Below are 19987 nucleotides of genomic sequence, written 5' to 3'. Positions count from 1 at the left end.
TATGTATAGTTTGTGAATGACAAATTGAAACAAAATTCTTCCTGAGCAATATCATGGCTGATGATGATGGACTTCTATACTGTCTATGTAACCCCTACAAGATGTAATAAAAAGGAAATTAATATGCATAAATTATTTATTGAACCTAAATTTAATCTCATGTAAATGATATTTATATCATATCTATCCTATTAACTACTCATCTCTTCATACCTATTGCATATCTGAAAAGCAATTCATATACAACAACAATAACAATTAAATTTTATTCTATTTGATGAAGTTAACTATATAAATTCTTTTACATTATTGAATTTTATCTTCTATCATATCATCATTTATATTTAAATAAATTTTATTTTATTATTATTAAATAAATCTTCTTTTATTTTTATTTTTTATTTAATATATATATTTATCATAATTTCACATCGTATAATTAAAATATTTATTAATCATATAAAATTCTAAGTACATATTAATATCATTTTAAATATATTTTTTAAAAATTTTTTAAAATAAATATAATTTAATTTTATCTTTAATATTTATATATATATATATATTATATATCTTTGGTATGTTTTCATCTCCATTTTAATATTTTTATCTTTGTAATTTTCGTTTGTCGGTTTGTCTGTGTGCTTAAGTTATTATTCAATATTCAACCTCATATAATATAATATTTTCAAAAATAACTCACATGTTAAAGCTAAATCTAACAACTATTAAATTAATATATATATATATATATATATATATATATATATATATATATATATATATATTAAAACTTGTAATCATCAATTATATTATCTAGAAGTCATATTCCACGTGGTTAAATTTCCTCATCATCAAGTCAAAGAAATCAAACTGCAGCACGTGATTCTGATAAATACTATCTTAAACAGCAATTAGCCTCGTTAATCTATTCTATTTTTCCTCATAATTAATTTCCAACTAGTCGCTCGCCATTAATTTATCAATGCGTTTTTTTGTCTCGACATGGATGGATCTTGTCGGTGTGGATCGATACGCACAGCGTTCTTATCTTATCATACGTGGACATGTGATAAGCACGTGAACGACTCAGCCCTCATTATCTCTAAGGTCACTTTGTTATCATATTCTTTCTTTTAAAAAAATTTTTTTCTTCTTTTGTTTATAAAAAGATTTTACTTTTTATTTTATTTCTAAGGTCACGTTGTTGTAATATTTATTTATTTCTTTCTTTTGTTTATAAAAAGATTCAACTTTTGAGTTCGTCACATTTATAGGTACGGTCAACAAACGGGTGCCGCACATGAGCCGGCGTGTTTGATTAATTTGACTCTTTGGATCCGACGGCCAAAAGTTAATATTATAAAAACGGATAATATTGACAGAGGAGTCTTAAATTATTATTATTATTATTATTTATTAATTTAATTTATGATAAAAATAAAAGAAGCGTCCTTTTTTTTATTTGATTCATCACGTCCCTTTCAATTTTCTTTAATCAAAAAGTTCACCCACCTCATATCCCTTTTAAAATTACACAACTACTACGAATAATATTCAATTAGTTTTAAATTTTTGACAAATCGATTTCAAATTTAAATTTTGAATTGATCGGGCAGACTTGATCTGATCTGTCCAACAACATTGATGTTATAATAATTAAGATTTTATAACTACTATAATTTTTATTATAAAAACTATGAAATCATAGGTATTATTATAATTTATATTGTAATAATTATAAAATCATAATTATTATAATATAAACTTAACCTGTTCACTTAATTTAAGTTGGAACATTATGAAATTGTAATTGCTACAACATAAACTTATTCTGTTCAACATATTATATTATAACAATTATAAAATCATAACTACTACAATATGAATTTATAATAACACTCAAATTGGTATTAATATGTGAGTATGATAACACTCAAATCAAATGGTATTACAATCAATGTGGATGGATGTCATAATACCAAGGCATACGTCAACATAACACAGTTAATGAGCAAATTTTTTTTTAAAAAAATTTCACATGTGTCCACGGTCAAGCCTAAAGGTTAAAATGAATGTGAATGTTTGATAATAAAAGAGGAGTATTAATATAATGAGTAATTTTTTTTCACATGTGAATTCTATATATTTTTTAAAAAAGTTGGCATATATTAACGTTCAAATCAACATGGATATAATTATACAATGGACTGACCGGTGCAGAGTTTAAATTTAAAATCGATTTATCAACAAGTTATAATTGATCGTTGAGAGTACTTTACTTATCTATTTTACATGGGGTTGATTGGAAAGACCGTCCTTTTGATAAAACAATTAAATAGGGCCTCCCTTTCGACAATTCTTATAAAAAAAGGAGCATCTTTCTAATTTTCACCCTTTAATTAATTGATTAGTAGTGCTTGCATGATTCCAAATTTAAGGGAACAACTAACAATTAAATTTTCAAGGAGGTAACTGTTAAACAATTACTAATTATTTTTGTTTTAAAAAATATATGTTTAGCCGTCTTCACTTAATTAATTTGATGACATCAATAACATAGAATAATTCAAGATGGTAGCATGGCATTTCTTATTGTATTATGTTAATACTATAATTAAGCTAGTTAGGTCATTGAGGTCAATAAAAAAACATATGAGATAATAAAAATATTAATTAAGTCATTTTTAAAAACAATTTTATAATATGTAAGGTTAAACTCCTAAGAGAATTAAATATGTGGCATACATTATTAATATTTTTTAAAAAGAATATTATTTTTTTATTAATCTAGATATCCTCTTATGACCTGATTAATCTTGAAGGTGGATGGTTCAACTCCGACCAACAAATAAATCCGAGAAGCACATATGGATAAGCCCTGATAATCATTCTTATCTCTTACGCTGTGTGGACACCATCCTAACTACTTTAGGATCACACACAAAGTAATTAAATTGATATCTAGTATTAATCCATAGTTAAAAAGCCGAGAGGCTAGGATATATGGGCAAGAGCATGTTCTTTAGATCCGAGAACATTGAAGGGCACTCGGCCACGAACATCTAAATTTCATTGTAACATAAATAATTTAGATATATTTACAAGTTGAATTACAAGGACATCATAGTTTCCTTTTACAGTTTATCTATTTTCAAAACACCCTTACAATTTTTAAAAATATCTTAATATTTCTTTAATTAGAATTTTAGTAGCATTTTACTTTTGATTTTTTGTTTCTAAAAAAAAAGTTGGTGGCTTAATATGGTAAATGATCACTTCTGTTTTGTTCAATTGATGGATAGTGATCGTGTCTTCATGCATTGAAACGACAAGTCTACTCATTTTCTACTCACACAATTAGTAACAAGTTTATTAATGAAAGCTTTCTCACCAAACATTGAAATTCTAAAGCCAATTGTGTTCAACTGCCTAAAAGTTGTGGGGCATTCATTTTTGTAACCAAGTAGTTAAATAAGAATAAAGATAAACTGATATGCTATTTTTGATGTATAAAATTAATACGCTAGTGTTGGTGCAGCAAAAGCTTTAGGTGGATTGCTAAAGGAGAAGAGTGAATAACGATCTGTATATAAATAAAATTGACATTATTTCTCTTATTAACATTTTAGCAATGACACACTTAATTAAAATGTAAATAAAACATAACAACTACGAGGTACCAACACTATGAAAAACCTTCGTCGGAATTGATCTAGAGATGGAAAAACCTTGTACAACGGTAGAGTACAATGCTATAAAAACAAATTGAACGAGACAAATAATTCAATTGTGTATCTTCTTCTTCGAGCTTAGTCTATTTATAACTTTCATCTCGATTTGATCATTATACTGATGTGGCATTTTCAAACGCTTAGATTTGTCGATCCCAATCCGATCTGTCAATGGTACGTCAATGGGTCTAGATGACTTTTCCAATCAGGCTCTCTCTGGGTGTTTGGACTCTGTTGATGTGAATTTCATCCTCATCCGTTTTGGCAACAGTTCGCACTGACTTAACTTGGGTTATTTGGATCAAGGTGCTTGGACAAGGGCGCCTGAAGTGGATTCGGGTGCCTAGAATGGTCAACTTTGTGTTGACCATTTTCCTTCTCCAATCTTGTTTTGCCTTGATTGCCTTAGGCAATCTTCCTTCCAATTTCTCGTCCCTCGGATGCATCAAGTCTTTTCAACTCGCTCCCGTTCGTTCGACTCACTCCGCCGGAGCACTCTTCCACATCTCCTCGTCCTTCAAATATACTGAGCTCATCGATTTCTTTCCGGTGCTATCATTCTACTTAACTTGCGTCTTCTGTCAAGGTTCGTCATTTGGATATTATATGTGATCTCCTAAGTTCATGTACACTTAGACACATATGTCAAATACCACATGATTTAATTTCAAATTTATTTGATCACATATCAAAATTTCATTGGATACTAACAGTTAATTCACTATAAGTTAATCAAATTAAACATTACAATGAGAACAAAATTTGAATTCTAATATGAACTAATATTGTAGAGGTCGACTTGTAAATATGCATAAATTTTACTCTAGATTTAGTTATAGACGAATCTACCTCTAAGATTAATCTTGTGAAGCTTGAACACTTGAATTATCAAAAAAAAATGTTGCAATCCATTTAAATATTTACTATTATTAACCCTACGAATATTCCACTATCTAATTGTTCTGAAAGTATATTGTCATTGCAATGAAAGTATATTGTCATTGATTTTTTTTAATATTTCAAAAAATGGAATATGATAAATCAGCTTACATATAAAAATTAATATAATTTATTATTATTATTTTTAAATTTAAAGAGTCAAATTTAATACCTTAGTTAATGTTAAGCAAAAAAGAAATGGTCAAAATTTTAGTGGAGCATTTTGTTGGCGAATCTAAATAAAGATTCTTTTACATTTTAATGCACGGGAAAAGTTTATTGCGACCCTAAATTTTGTTAAAATTGTCACTTTGAAATCGTGAAATACCATTCGGGGTGAATTTATAATTTGGATAAGTTTTTATGGCAAATTGAAATGTGTTCGAGAGGTGGCTTTACCGATCGCCTATTTAAGCCAACTCTCGTCCTCGTCGGTCCTCTGCCTCTCCGAGCTCTTCCTCTCTCTCCTCTCGCTCGCCTTCTTGCTTTGAGAATTTAGGGTTAACCGAGGGGGTTAGGGTTAGGGTTAGGGTTAGGGTTAGAGTTTTCCGGTGCATGGCAGTGAGATTGGTGTCGAATGAGGTGTCGGACCTCTGCATCGGGAAGCCAGCGCTGAGAACGCTGCCGCTCTCCTCGGTCGCCGTCGGCGAAGCCCTAATCACGCTCAGGAGATCTGGCGAGCCCCAATTGGGCGTGATAGGCGACGGCGGGGCGGGTCACGGTAAGAAGGCCGTTTCTGGGAAGATCTCCGTCGCGGACATCATCTGCTACCTCTGCTCGGACGGCAACCTCGCCTCGCCGGTAGCCGCTCTCGAGCGGCCCGTCGCCGCCGCCCTTTCTGAAGAAGCCGGCATCGTTCGGCGCGTCGAGCCTCATTTTGGGTATTCTTTTTCCCCATCGATGATTTGGTCAAAACGCGTTCTTTTCTTTAAAAAAACAAAAATGCAAATTGATCGATCGATTAGAACTAATGCGATCGTGAATGCCGAAAATGCTTTCGTTAAATTATAATGTTGCTTTTGGTTGATCATCAAAATTGTCGCCTTCGTTCTTCCGCAGATGGTAAAGTTTGAATATATGCACTTGTTTGTAGCTCTTTCGATCTGATTTGGTCGGATCTGTGCGATTAGAGAACGAATTTAAGCGCAATTTGTCACTTTTTTTTCAATTTAAACGAATTTGTGCAGATTATTGGAAGCTGTCGATCTGATACTTGACGGAGCACAGAACCTTGTGGTTCCTATCCGCTCCGCCGCCGGGAGGCGGAAGATCCAATCTGGCGGCGGCGGCGGCGGCGGCGGCGGCGGCGGCGGCGGCGGCGGCGGCGGCGGCGGCGCCCCCGAGTTTTGCTGGCTGACACACGAGGATTTCGTTCGATACTTCCTCAATTCAATCGCCCTCTTCTCACACATCGCCGCTCTCTCCATCGACTCGCTCGGTCTTGTCCGTCCGGCCGACAGGCTCTCCATCCGCAGCGACGAGCCTGGTCTCTCCCTCCTCCCCCTCCTCGACCGCGCCCGCTCAGACCAGGCCGCTGTCGCGGTCGTCACCGACAATGGCCGCCTTCTGGGCGAGATCTCCCTCTCCGCTCTCTCTGCCTGCGACGAGACCCTCACGCTGTCCGCGGCCATCGCCACCCTCACCGCGAACGACCTCATGGCGTTTATCGACTACTACGGCGCTCCGCCGGAGTACCTTGTCCGCACAATCAAGGCCGGCCTAAAAGAGCAGGGCCTGCAGGAGATGCTCGAGCTAGTGGAAGACGAGCTGTCCTCCTTCTCCACCTCATCCTCCTCGCCGTCGACGACCTCCTCGTCCTCCGACGAGGAGTCTTGCGGGGGGAAGCCGCCGAGGAGGATAAAATCAAGGAGCTTGTCCTCGGCGAGGAGATCCGAGGACCCGGAAGTCTGCCACCCGGGAAGCTCCCTGGTGGCTGTAATGGCGCAGGCGCTGGCGCACCGGGTGAGCTATCTGTGGGTCGTCGACGAAGAAAACTACGGTCTGATCGGCATCGTGAGCTTCTCCGACATGCTCAGGGTCTTACGGGAGCAGTTGCTGCCATGAACCTCCTCTCTGACTGAGGTCTCACTGTCCTACACGGCAATGTTCTACATCGCAGTTCACCCTTTCTTTGAGAGAGTTCATGCTGTTCATTTGAGCTTCTAGCAATCACTCCAAATGCTTAATTCCGTTAGTGAGACGCAATGACTCCATTGTTGCTACTATGTGTTTGTGTTTGTGTCTACACAAACACCAGTTCTGTGTCGTTTGACTGTTTGTTTTATCTCAGAAATATGCAGGTTTGTAAGTTTGTGGTCTCGATCGGGCCACTTGATCACAATTGGCAATTTTGTCATTGATTTATGGATTTGAGGTATTCTTGTTATGTTGAGATTGTAATCAAAATTTGTTTCTAGGACATAGGACATAGTTGAATTATTTACAATGAGACAGATTTATTGAAGTAGATAAAGGTCAAATCTTGATGAATCTGAGACAATGTCCTCCTCTGTTGTGGTCAACTGTAATTTTTTGATTAAATGGAATCATGACGGGACCCATCAACTTGACGGGTTGAAAAATCTTCCAATCCAACCTAAAGCAGGCTGCAGGATTAGGCGGACCAATTAAAAGACAAGCCTGTCAAAAAATAAAAAAATATTAAAAAATTTAAGTTTGGATTATAATTTAAATTAATCAAGTTAAAAATTTTAAACTTGAATTGTAATTTAGACGGATCAAGCCTACTAAATTATTGAGTTTTCTACTTTAATTTTAAAATTTAAAATAAATAAATAAACTTTCTTAATATGTGGGTCAACTCAAGCTTGTCGCAGACCACAGGCGGGTCAACTCATCTTAAAATGGATTGATAAAATTTCAATCAAACCCACCTAAATTGTTTGATGGGGCGGGTCAATTCAGCAGGCTCAATCCAAATTGATGGTTATAATTGTAGCTTCCTGATTTACCTCTTCGTAGATGTTCATGAGTTTGATCGTATGGAGCCGTTGGAGTGACAGATTCCACCTTATACTAGAGGGGTTGTAATCAAAATTAATTTCTTGTGGAAAATATACGGAGAAGATCCATTGATATTAGATCTCTTGATTAAACTCCAAAAATAAATTCATGAGAACTTAGGTCTAAAATGAAAAATATGTGAATTTTATTATGCAACAAGTGATATCAAAGTTATAATCTAGATAAACCATATAAGACCTTTAAAAAAAATAAAGGAAATCTGGGATGGAGTCATCAGTTTTCGAGACAGATGGTACTCTAAATATTTCACGACGACGTGTATCCAAATGCAATGAAAATAAGTGGCCTTAATTGAAGAACGATAGTCTTTCATTCGAGGAAAAGATAATTAAAATTTTATATTAAAATTTATATCACATTAAAATGGAAGATATATAAGATATAAGATCATCAGCATGTTCATAAATGGAAGATATACGAAGATATATGAATTTGTATATATTTGCTATCAGCATGGATTCTTATGATATTGGACTGGACTGACTGTCTGCGCTTGTGACTGAGATGTCACAGCTGCAGCCAGCAACTGCATCACAAGTACACAGCGATGTCTTGTCGTATTTCTGCCCAGCAACTTTGGGCAAAAATCAAAATGACCCATCGGATTTATCAAATTTCTTATTTACTTTCTAGTTGCTACCATGTAATTAAAGTTTAGAATTTAAAATCTAATTTGATTAAAGTGAAAATACATGTTTTTTCTTAACTACCAGGGGCGGCCCTTCAAGCCCACGGAGGGCCCTAGGCGAATTTTTTTTTAAAAAATGAATGTTATTATTTTAAAAAATTTTCTCTCACCTTTTTTTATTCGGACTTGAGACCGACAGGGGCGGCTCAAGCCCACGGAGTTTTATCAGTATTATTATTTTTGAGATCTATTGATTTATTTTCTTCTGAATTAGTATTATCTTCTTCGTTTAAATTAAGACAAATTTTTTTTTGTTCTTTAGTATTATCTTTTAATTCAATTGATTTTTCATTTAAAATTTCAATTATATTATTTTCTAAATTTGATTTTTATTATTAATAACAAATTTATCAAGTGCACCTTTTTGAGATTCATTAAATTCTTCTATTTTTTTTTTCATACGTTTTGTATGTCCAAAATCATATTTTTTAGTAGACATATTTATATTTAAATAATAATAAAAATTGAAAGATAAATATTTACTCTAATAATGAACTATTTACTAACAATTAATAATAAAACAGAAATAATTTACCTTTGTAGTCCGTCAAATGATCCACTGCTCTCGAACGATTCGTCAAAAGACTCGTAGAACAGCTGGATCAAACACAAAAAAATTACTATCTAAAAGCTAAATCTCAGCAACAATAATATTGGAAAAAGGAAAAGAAATTACCGGATCAGATCCGACGCCCAAATATGGAGTAAACAGCAATCAAGGAATCCGACGATCTGTAAACAGGACGCCCAAATACGGAGTAATCGGATCCAACGCGGCAGGGAAGACGATTTCGCCTGCGAGGAAGACGGCCAGAGGAGCGAGCCTCGCCGCGGCCACTGGAGAGCCTCACAGTCACGGCCAGACTCTAGCCACCAGAGGGGCGAGGAAGACGGCCAGAGGCCAGAGGGGCGAGGCCCTCGCGGTTTCGTCGGCGAGGAAGACGGTCAAAGGGGCGAGGCGGCGAGCCTCGCGGTTTCGCCGGCGAGGAACAGAGGAAGACGGCCAGAGGGGCGAGCCTCGCGGTTTCGCCGGCGAGGAAGGAAAACCGTCGAAGAAGAGGGCCAGAGGGGCTTGAGCTCAGTGCTCGCGTCGAACGGACGGAGGTGCTCAGTGCTATCTTGAGCTCGCGCCTTTGATGAGGGGAGATCGCGTCGGCGTCGAACGAGAAGGGAGATGAAGAGTCGAACTGTCGAAGTCTGTGAGATCGGCGTTGAACGAGAACGTCGAGAAGAGGGGAGAACGCGTCGACCGAGGAGAGGGGAGATAAAGGGAATATCGGGACGTGGCGAGATTTTCCGGATCGGATTTTAACCATCTATTACCCATTAACCTTAAATACTTTAAATTTTTTTGGGCCCCTTTTAAATCTGGGCCCTAGGCATGCCTAAAGTCGGGCCTGTTAACTACTGTTACATAATTATAGTTAAATTTTTTAAATCATACAATTTTATATAAAATTTTAAATCAATGCTATTATATTAAAATATTTTTTTATTAAATTTATTAAAATTATTTTAAAATACTTATAGAAACTACCGACACACTACAATAGTATATATTAAATGTTGTATAATTAATGAAATAATTTTTACACATATAGTATATATAATAATATTGTATTTTAATATGTTATAGGAGTTACTGCTACAATAATATTGAAATAAAGAGTATTTTTTAAAATAAAAATTAATAGGACGTCTTTTGATTATTATTTTTTTAAAAGATGCTTTTTTTAATTTGAAATGTTTTTTATTTTTATTTTTTGCCATTAATAGTTTCTGTCATTTATCATAGTATTCTTCTATTTATTTTATTTTTATAATTTAGATGTCTCATTGATTATCTCTTCGGTGAAATCCGCTCCTAGCTGCTCCATACGATCAGTCTCACAATCATCTCTGAGAAGATAAATTAAGAAACTGCAATTGATTATGATGAAAGAAGGTATTGCTCAATTTCGTTGAGATAAAAACTTTTGTCCTTTTCTGTAAGTTTGTTCTATCATAACCAATTCAGTTATGTCCTGAGGACGTCTCGTTGATTATCTCGCCCTTTCTTAGAATCAAATAAAATCATCCATAATTTATTTTATCCATTTGATTTTAATTGAATCATCCATAAATAATACAAAAATTTCCGTAGGACCAGATCCATTCCAGGGATTTTAATTGAACGTCCTTTTAATTTTTTTTCGAAAAGAACTTATAAGAAAAGGGCACGTGGGGTGAAAATAACTGCGCGCAGTGAATGACGACTCAACTTTCCACCGGACCCGATTGGTTGGGGCCCACAGAAACCCCCTCGAAGGTACGCCGCGGGTCCACCTTCCACTGGAGCTTATCTTTTTAATCCCGAATCTTGACGCCTCCGGAGCATCCGCAGCCGTCCCCCTGGGCCCACAGAAACCTCTCCTTCCTTTCGCGGAGTCATCCTTGTCACAACAAATTCCTGTCACAAATTTGTCACAACAAATCTGGATCGTTAGATTTTAAAATAGAAGATTAAATTCAAGTCATCACAATCACCCATTCAATTTACGGCCTGGATTTAATCTTAACTTTAAAATCGAACGGTCCAAATTTGTTGTGATAAATTTGTGACAGAAATTTATTGTGACAAGAAGCTTTATTTCTTCCTTTCACCTGAACCTTTTCCAAAAATCCAAACTTGAGATCAAAGCGAGCGAGCGAGCGAGAGAGGAGTGGAGAAGCAGGTGGGTGTTGGATCTGCTGCTAGGGTTTTCGGAGAGAAGAATAGTAGTTGGTATAAGGAAGAGGCGGTGTGGCTTGGGACTCGGGAAGTGCAGTTTCCGCCTCTGGGGTTTTGATTTCCTTTTGATGGTTAGGGAGGGAGGAGATGCTGTCTGGAGGTACTATGCGGAGATCGTTTAAGGACTCGCTGAAGGTTCTTGAAGCCGACATCCAGCACGCAAACACTTTGTATGTCGTCGTCGTGTTTTTTTGTTTTTTGCCCACAATCTGGTTTTGGTGTTGCTGCGGGTTAACTGGCGCGTCTTATTTTTCATGTATCAAAGTAAAATTTTGAGGCTTTTAAGCGTTCCTGTTGTTTGTCCTAAAGAGTAATTTCTTGCTTTTAGCGTGTTTTTTCTGAGTGATTATACCAGACTAAAAGAGTTAGGATTGTAGATGGATCTTCTTTTCTGTTAAAACAAGGAAAACTGAGCTGAAGTTGTGCTTGCCTATTGGAATGGTGGGATTGCTTTTGGGACTCTCTAGGAGTAGACATTTTTCTTCAAAATAAAAATTTTGTTTTCAATGTTATCTATGGATAGAAAACTTGAGTTTCTCGTAAATATGATGCGTTTGTGAGTGTGGAAGACATATTAATTGCTCATCAAGCTTGTTTTCTCTCCATTTGTCGACTAATGTTCAGTTTTCTTTGAGTTGCTCTATCTCTATTATAATGCTTAATCCTTCTTTGAATTTGCCAATTTTTTCTTGTGTGGGGACAGAAAATGCCTTTTCACTTGCTATTTGAATCCGGACAGATTGCATATATTCTTCTAATGTTTCTTTTGATTTGCAGGGCTTCAGACTTTCCGACAGAGTATGATGGTGCATGCCTTCAAATGCGTATGTCCTATAGTCCAGCTGCACACTTATTTCTTTTTCTAGTGACATGGACAGATTGCAGTCTGGCCGGGGTGCTTGGACTCTTGCGAATTATGATATATAAGGTCTCAAATTCAGCTGCATTGTTTCACAAAATTTCAAAACGATTTCATCTTCCAAATTAGTTAGCTCACCTTTTTACCTGTGTTGTTCATCTAAGGACTCACATTGTACAGGTTCATGCTGATGGCTCCACAACCATGTCAACCTGTGAAAGAAAAGCTACTATTAGAGAGTTTTATGGTGAGTGCATCTCTGTATCTTGCAGATGTTTGAGTGACATTGTTCTATTCTGCATGAATGCTTAGCTTGTTTTTTTTTTTAAAAAAATGATATTTGTTTGCAGCTGTGATATTCCCTTCTTTGCTTCAACTACAAAGTGGTATCAATGATATGGAAGACAAAAAGCAAAAGGCTGTATTCAGTGAAAGATATAAGCGACGAGACGAGAAAGAAAGAAAATGCTTCTCTGAAATAGATGCTGAAAGAGAAGAGGAATGTGGGATTTGCATGGAGTCGAACAGCAAAATTGTGTTGCCCAATTGCTGCCATGCAATGTGCATGAAATGTCACAGAGAATGGTAAAAGCCTTTTTTTTTTCTTTCAGAGACACTGATTTTATGAGTATATCCTCCCTATCCTTTTGTGTGTGAATGTGTGCATGTGCTCTTCTGTGATTTCTTACAACCTTTTGCGACAAACCTTGAATGACGACGATAGCTAGAAAGTGAAAATTATGAGTATGCCAATGTGTCCCCTGTATATTGTGTAGACTCCAGGTGTATCACCAAACATAGCTTCACAAGATGTGTACCAAAATAGGGTTGTAAAAATTGCCTCCTCGCACTATTTGAATCATATTAGATGCACCAAGTGAGGCTAACTGGTTGGCACCTGAATGCTCTACTTCTAAGTTGAAACCATGATTTGTTTCAATTTTTACAGGTGCAAAATGTCATATATACTGATTCATAATCTCTCTTAGTCGATTATTAGAAGTTCTAGTGTGTTTGAAATATAACCTGTATAAAGATTTAGCTATAAATTAGTTCATTTTTGAGCGAATGAGTTCAGCTCCATAGGCCTAAAAATCTGTAACTTGTGGGTTTGATAAGCTTACTGGTGAGAGCTATTTTCAAAGAACGCAACTATTCTGCATTTCATACCAATGTTCTTTAATTTCAGGAACGCGCGATCGCAGTCGTGCCCCTTCTGTCGCAGGAACCTCAAGAGATTTAACTCCGGCGATCTATGGGTATTCGTGGGAGACCGAGATATAGTCGACATGGAAATGGTGACGAGGCAGAACATTCGGCAACTGATATTGTACATAAAGAAACTACCCATAGTTTTTCCAGATACTATCTTCGATTCCTATGATTCTCACATCAGGTGACTGTTTCTCCTTTGCTAGTTGTTGTTTGGTCAATTAGCTCATTTGATCTGTGCTTTGGATATCATTCCAATTTGAGTGTGGAAGAAGCTGCTGCTAATTTTTATGCAGCTTACTGACTTCCTAAACTCTATCGGAGCACCAGCAGCACTCTGTAAATGTTCAGAGCTTGTTTGTAAATATCTCAGTGTCAAACATTAAACCTAATTTGCTGAAAATGTCAGGTTGCATGGACTCCATATAGTTCATAATCCTCATTTTTCATTAGTACTATCATAGTGTTCTAAGGAGGGGAGCTTTGGCGTAATACCGTGTGACCTGTAGGTCACGAGTTTGATAGGAGTTTCGTCCACTGGACTGCTCTGAATTAGCCTCCTTCCATTTTCTTTGTTGTCTAGTGCGTTGAAGTTGGAGGACAATTCCCGGCAGATTTAAGTCGACCATCTTGACCTGCACCACTAGTCTATTTGACCCGAATAACCTAATGATATTTTTCGACTCAATGTGTGTTTGGCTTGTTCAACTCGATCATACTAATTGGCCTACTAGGAACGACGGACCTCTTGAATTGACAAATCTGGCTAGTTCGACTAGATTGACTGTCTTGCTCGATGTGACTAGGTCAATTGTTAGGTCTCATCGGCCCCGCATGAACTATCATGAGTCGGAATCATCTCACTATGTTCATTTCTAAAGACAAAGAAAGATCCTATCGTAACAACAACACAATTCAATAAAACTTTTTTATTCTAAGAATTATGGAATAATTCTAGCAATCTTTGTGTCTTCAACACCTCTAGTTTATCAATGAAATGAACTAATTTGCAATGACATTAAAAAATCTTGGTGTATTCAATGAAGAAATAAATAAAATGATTGCACAAATAGAATTCGTCACATAGTGAAGTAGCCTAGTTTAATACATAAGATTTAGAGTCCATGACTTAATAAGACAATTTAAGTTGGAAGTGGATATGTAGAGGATGGGTAGTCTTATATAGCTCGGCTCTTGATGATGTCGAAACTCATTTCGCTTGGATCAGTCGCTTGGAGCTCCACTTGAATCCCGTCGAGCTCCCTCTTGAACCTGTCTTTCGAACTAGCATATAACATCTTGCTTCTCACCCTCGAGGTGTCGGGTGCCCTTCAGAAGATACTCATCAATCGATTGAATTATTTGAATTGTAACTAGTGATTTGTTCTTACCAAGATATGAAAAAGATCTTGCTCTTTTGGCAGTTCTCATCCGTAGTGAAATCAAAATCAAAGACCGCATAGCGACATTCATTAGCCGGCAAGGATGAAGTGAAGTCCTCATAACTCGCATCCGGTTGGCCTAGCTTCTCCACAGTCACTTGTTGAATCTTCTCATCGATCGTGAAAATTATGAACCGGAAGGTCCTCTTTGCCTTTAGTTCTTGAAATTTGAGTTTGCAATCGTCGTGCACCGCCATTCCAGAAGCCGAATTCGCCTTAATTGTTTACATCATAATTTAACAGGAAGAAACAAGAACATCAAAAACTTGGATGCATATACGCCGAAACACATGACAAAAGGTTTTACGAAGCCTATCGAGGAGGTGGCTCACCATGGCTTGTGTTGTTGGAAGGATGCACCCGGCCGCGGGGACTGAGAAAGGAAGGGGAGAAGGGAGGGGGAAGGATTAAAAGGGGAAGCGAGGGAGAGGAGGAAGGAGGGGCTCCATTGAATCAGGACCCCAATGAGGTATTGAAGGTGGTGAGGAGGGAAAAGGGAGGGAAGAGAGGGTTTGGAGGAGGAATTAGTGGAGGGAAAGAGCTCGGAGTTTGTTGGGTGGTTAAGCGTTTATTTTGGATGTGCTTAGTTTAGTCAAAACTATAAAATTAAGATTTTAGTTAATTTTTTTTTCTTCATAAGATAAACATCAAATGAATAATAGATAAAGGGGTAAGCAAAAATTCAATTAAATTGAACAAACGGATAGAATTTAAAATTTTAATTTAATTATTTTAGAATTTTATTTTTAAAAAAAATTAATTAATTTAGTTCAATTTCGATTTAAAATTTCTTATTCAAATAAATCGAATTAATCAAAATATTAAATTAATTAAAATAAAAAAAATAATCGATAAATTTTTAAATAAGTAAATTTATAAATCACTAACTAATTGATAGATCTCTTATAATATTTAAAAATTTTAATTATTTTAATTAATTTAATTTTTGATCAAATTAATTGATATTTTATCAATTTAATTTATTAAATTTTTATTTAAAAATTCGCATGATTCAATTAGTTCGAAAAAAAATTGATTTGATTTAATTTTAATTAATTCAATTCGATTTTAACCGAATACTAATGGTAACTTGAATGTGCTGTGAGGTAAATCAACTAATAGTAGGATAAGGTTTTGATTTATATTATACTACTTATTACTCCTAAAACACAATAAATAAATAATTATTATTTCTTGTGGCTAATTCTAAATAAAAATGCACGATTCTATAAGAATTCATATTTTCAACAGATTTTTACAACCAAACAAAACATAACAATAGCTTGAGTAAACTCTGTAAAACATCCATCCTCTTAGTTGACAACAATCTAAGTCTTCCTTTTAAACAGATGGAAATGGCTATAAAATAAAAGGAGACAATTGTTTGATATTTTCCACTGATGAAAATGGCAAACAAAGATCCATATCCTCTAGGTATTCAACAGAAAACTCATGGAAAGAACTCGATTCGATCCATCAACAGTTGACGAGTGTTATTGTCAGCGGAAATTTACTATTTTGGGGCCCTGCTTCTTTGTTTTTTCGCGTATGTTCTTCGCGACATCCTCCATCCCAATGCCAGATGCTAAGTCACTGGAGACGCCATTCTTCTTGCTTTGCAAGGTGTTTGCTTCCACAAAATCATCTTCAAGGTCGTCTCCACTCAGACGAATGTTGTGTGACCTTTGTTTGTCTTCGTCGGGGTTGGGGTCGTCGACTTGCATCAATGAAGCAGCGTGTCAGCGAAATTACATAATACATTGCTAATTTCATCTCTTTAAGGCGAAACCATGATACAAGTCTCCATGATACCGTGCCACTGAGGCATATATGAAATGTCTCACTAAATATGTAAAACATTCTATAAAGATAGATCAATGGAAGAGCAAAGTTGTCTCGAGTTTAACGGAATAAAGTACACACACACACACACATGAATAAGTCATTATAACTTACAAAATTTGTGTTCTCCGGTCGAAGTGGGCAAACTTTTGTTTCCTTTCCTCGGGCAGTACCTGGCCAAATGAGTCACTTCACCACAAATCTTACACGAACCGCCCTAACATATGATAACTCAACATCAATCAACTTGAGCTACATGATGCCATCCAAGTAAATACGAGATGAAATAGCACAAAGAAGTGGTGTGTGATGTGCCTAAACCCTTTTAAATTGACACTTTCAGAACTAATGCATAACACAAAGATATGTCCTGTCTCATCTTGCAAACATCTAAGAACTATAGGATTAAAGTCCTTCAACAGATACCAGCAGTGTTTCTAATAAGAGAATAATAGGATACTCCAAGTTTCCAACAATGAACCAAACAAATGACTTATTGTCTGAAATATACATTTGATAATCAAATCTGTATGTGTTAGACAGCAATTTAAGGATTTAGTGAGAGTGCCAATAGATAATAAAGTCATAGAAAAATATGAACATAATGGACTTTGCCTATGACTAATAAGGGGTGTATAAGGAGCCTTGTCTTTTGACAGGAACTGATGTATTTATAAGCTCCAGATTAACTAACTTATCAAAAAACTAGGTCATTAGACTAGGTAATACAAAGACTAAGTAATTTATTTCAATCATAATAATAGCACAGACGAAAAATGAACGAACAAAGTAAAAAAATATTAGTGAGGTATAAGAAACAAAGAATTTTTGTGAAATAAAGCCCCTTCTTTTTTAAATGCATGAACTGACAATTTAAGCTAAGGTAGAACTGCTAAATTTAAAGAGCTTTGTCAAGCAATATTCTCTCCTACAATCATAGTTTCAAGATCTTTTTTAGACTCCAATGACCACACTAATGAATTGCCTGCATATTATATTGCCACTACCTGTTCATCTAGTTATTGCCTGATGTGTATACTTCTTTCTTGTCCCATGGAAGTATTAGTATGCATACCTTTGGATAGACTCCATGTGCATTTTTGGGACAATTCTTACTCAAGTGCCCTTGTTCTTTGCATATGAAGCAATTTGCAAATTTTGTCCCCCCTACAAAAAATATTTTCAAGTATGAAACCAAAATATGTACTACTACGGCAACAAAACCATAGGGTTCAGTTTTTCTATGAAATCAAAATATCTAGGCAACAAAATATTTCCTCGATAATATTACCAGTAGGGGGAAAAACTACAAGTAACGAATAACAAACTAAACTTACCTACCTAAAACAGAATTAGATTGGAAAAATAACCTCAGCATAAGCAATAGTTACTGGTATAAAGAGACTTTAAACTAAACAGTAACTTTCAGACTGCAAAATAAATTTTATGAGATCAGAATTATGAAATTAAGAGACTTTGTTATATTATTTCACAAGCAATACTATCTTTACCATTGTACTTGCTGCAATAAGAACAATAAAAAAACAAGATATAATGTTTAGAGCTACTCTCACTGCACCATGAAATGCTTGGAATCGAGTTTTTCCTTCATATATTAAATAAAGAATCATCAATTTCTACTTGAAAATTTACAAATTAGATGTCATAGTCACTTCAGCATATCTACAAGTTTTTTCACTATTTTTTTTTTTGGACATTGGAAGAAGTAAATACAAGCAACATGATCAAGTCATTTGATTGCATAGAACTAGTGCAGATATTAAGCAAAGAAATGAACAGACAATTACCATCTTCAATGGGCAGTGGACACTTCGAAAGTGAATGCCCAACTTCTCCACAGTTATAACACATTTTCTTCTCATTAGTGCTGTAACTCTCTGGGCAATTCTTAAGACTATGCCCCCGCTGTCGGCAAAGTAAACATATCTGAAAGAACATGATTCATTATTGTGACTGCTCTAAATGTCTGTTCTTAGGCCTTTCAAAAAGCAGTAATTTTTAATAATTTCTGGCCCAAACATCGTGGAAAAACAAATGAAGATGAGAAGTTAGGTTAAACAAGGAGGAAAAAGGCTACCTTCTTCCTTTCCCATAGGACCTTCTCGGGGCACTGCTTGGCGATGTGGCCAGTTGACTTACAGATATAGCAGCTCTCTCCGGGACGCATCCCCGGGACCCTGAGCGGGTGCTTCCTCAGGGCCGAAGTTCCGCTCTTCTTCCTGAAGCCGCCCTCTTTACTCTTCTTCGTCCGCTTCTCCGCCTTGGGGATCGAAGTGGCGGCATCCTTCGGTCGGGGATTCGCCTCCTCGAACCTCTTCCGCGCCTCCTTCTGCCTCTTGCTCACCATCGCTCCCCTTCGATCTCCCGAGCAAGTCGGCGAGAAGCTGCTCACCAAGCGAAGAAGGGTTTAGCGAGAGCAATTCCTTCCCGGACCCTTTTAAATAAACAAGATCCGTTAATTCAACGGATTTTAAATAAACAAGATCCGTTAGCTCGACGGGTACGGGTTGGAGGATTCTGTACCGCTATGATATCAAGGGGCCCGAGTTAACTTGTAATTATTATATCTCCAAAGGGTATTTTTGTCTTCTTATACTTTATGAGCAACTTGTTTCTAATTAAGGGAAAGATATTTTCTTGATTATTGTAATATAATATCTCGGTAAAGAAAATATCTATTTGTTATAGGGCTGATTCGGTATGATATATTAATTTTTCATATAAAATCGTATATCGTATTAAAAATTTTGATAAAAAAATATAAATCGATCCATCTAAAATTTAGTATATCAAAATTTTGATATGGCATATTTTTCATATGGCATCCCTATTGAAAATTTTGATATATTAAAATTTTAATACGATATCGATACAATACTATCTATATCGCAATTATAAAATAAAAAATATATATTTATCAAATTGCCCACTAATTGAAGAACAAATCATCTTATTGAGTTAAACCGGTTGTATAATTATTTAAAGGCTAAATCTCAATACTTTCATATCCTAATTTAAAAAAATAAATAATTTATAAGAGAATTTATTCAATATTTCAGTATAACACCGTATCAAAATTGAGTAATGATAGATAGTACCATTAATATCACATTCATGTTCGACATATATATCGATATGATATATGTGGTATACAAAATTTTGGTATACTGATATTATCAATATGTTCGATATATATCTATGATATATTGGTATACAAAAATTTTTGAACATCCTACTCTATTATCTTGAACATTATCCCACTATCTAATGCTATCGTGGCATTAGAACCAATTTCAATCCTCCTTTGCATCACCATTTTCATCATCTACTCCTCTTTGATCCCTTTCAAATTGAAGTATATACGAGTCATTGTCAACTATGTGCATCATAAACCATTCGATAAACCATGTGGCTCATCCGATCTAGCTAGTTTAG

The 19987-nt window shown here is 35.7% G+C and overlaps 4 protein-coding genes across 7 annotated transcripts; 2 read left to right on the top strand and 2 right to left on the bottom strand.

Annotated features, from left to right (window-relative positions):
• The first annotated feature begins 5168 nt into the window (after positions 1–5168).
• LOC141817215 (CBS domain-containing protein CBSX5-like) lies at positions 5169–7053 on the top strand. Its single transcript, XM_074704885.1, has 2 exons — positions 5169–5554; positions 5861–7053. Exons 1-2 carry the CDS (start codon positions 5229–5231, stop codon positions 6735–6737), a joined length of 1203 nt encoding a protein of 400 aa, XP_074560986.1. The 5' UTR covers positions 5169–5228; the 3' UTR covers positions 6738–7053.
• Positions 7054–11100: 4047 nt separating this feature from the next.
• LOC141817213 (E3 ubiquitin-protein ligase AIRP2-like) lies at positions 11101–13614 on the top strand. The gene is made up of 5 exons (XM_074704883.1): positions 11101–11346; positions 11954–12104; positions 12216–12282; positions 12386–12620; positions 13225–13614. The coding sequence occupies exons 1-5, from the start codon at positions 11264–11266 to the stop codon at positions 13433–13435; spliced, it is 747 nt and encodes a 248-aa protein (XP_074560984.1). The 5' UTR covers positions 11101–11263; the 3' UTR covers positions 13436–13614.
• An 811-nt stretch (positions 13615–14425) lies between these two features.
• Positions 14426–19960, bottom strand: LOC141817212 (actin-depolymerizing factor 1-like). Of its 4 annotated transcripts, none has more exons than XM_074704881.1 (3): positions 19946–19960; positions 14639–14904; positions 14426–14576 (listed from the first exon to the last, which is right to left on the bottom strand). In XM_074704881.1, exons 1-3 carry the CDS (start codon positions 19958–19960, stop codon positions 14426–14428), a joined length of 432 nt encoding a protein of 143 aa, XP_074560982.1. The 4 variants fall into 4 exon arrangements, with proteins under 4 accessions (XP_074560982.1, XP_074560981.1, XP_074560980.1 ...); XM_074704880.1 differs by lacking the exon at positions 19946–19960 and adding an exon at positions 17267–17418; XM_074704879.1 differs by lacking the exon at positions 19946–19960 and adding an exon at positions 16741–16770.
• LOC141817210 (uncharacterized) lies at positions 15891–18947 on the bottom strand. The gene is made up of 5 exons (XM_074704877.1): positions 18630–18947; positions 18340–18478; positions 17607–17698; positions 16646–16748; positions 15891–16406 (listed from the first exon to the last, which is right to left on the bottom strand). Exons 1-5 carry the CDS (start codon positions 18897–18899, stop codon positions 16189–16191), a joined length of 822 nt encoding a protein of 273 aa, XP_074560978.1. The 5' UTR covers positions 18900–18947; the 3' UTR covers positions 15891–16188.
• Positions 19961–19987: the final 27 nt, after the last annotated feature.

Source organism: Curcuma longa, unplaced genomic scaffold (genome assembly GCF_044706935.1).
Source record: "Curcuma longa cultivar G26 ecotype Majalengka, Jawa Barat unplaced genomic scaffold, ITB_CL_G26_1.1 contig_19663, whole genome shotgun sequence".
Classification (NCBI taxonomy): Eukaryota; Viridiplantae; Streptophyta; class Magnoliopsida; order Zingiberales; family Zingiberaceae; genus Curcuma; species Curcuma longa.
This window is presented reverse-complemented; position numbering and strand designations above follow the sequence as displayed.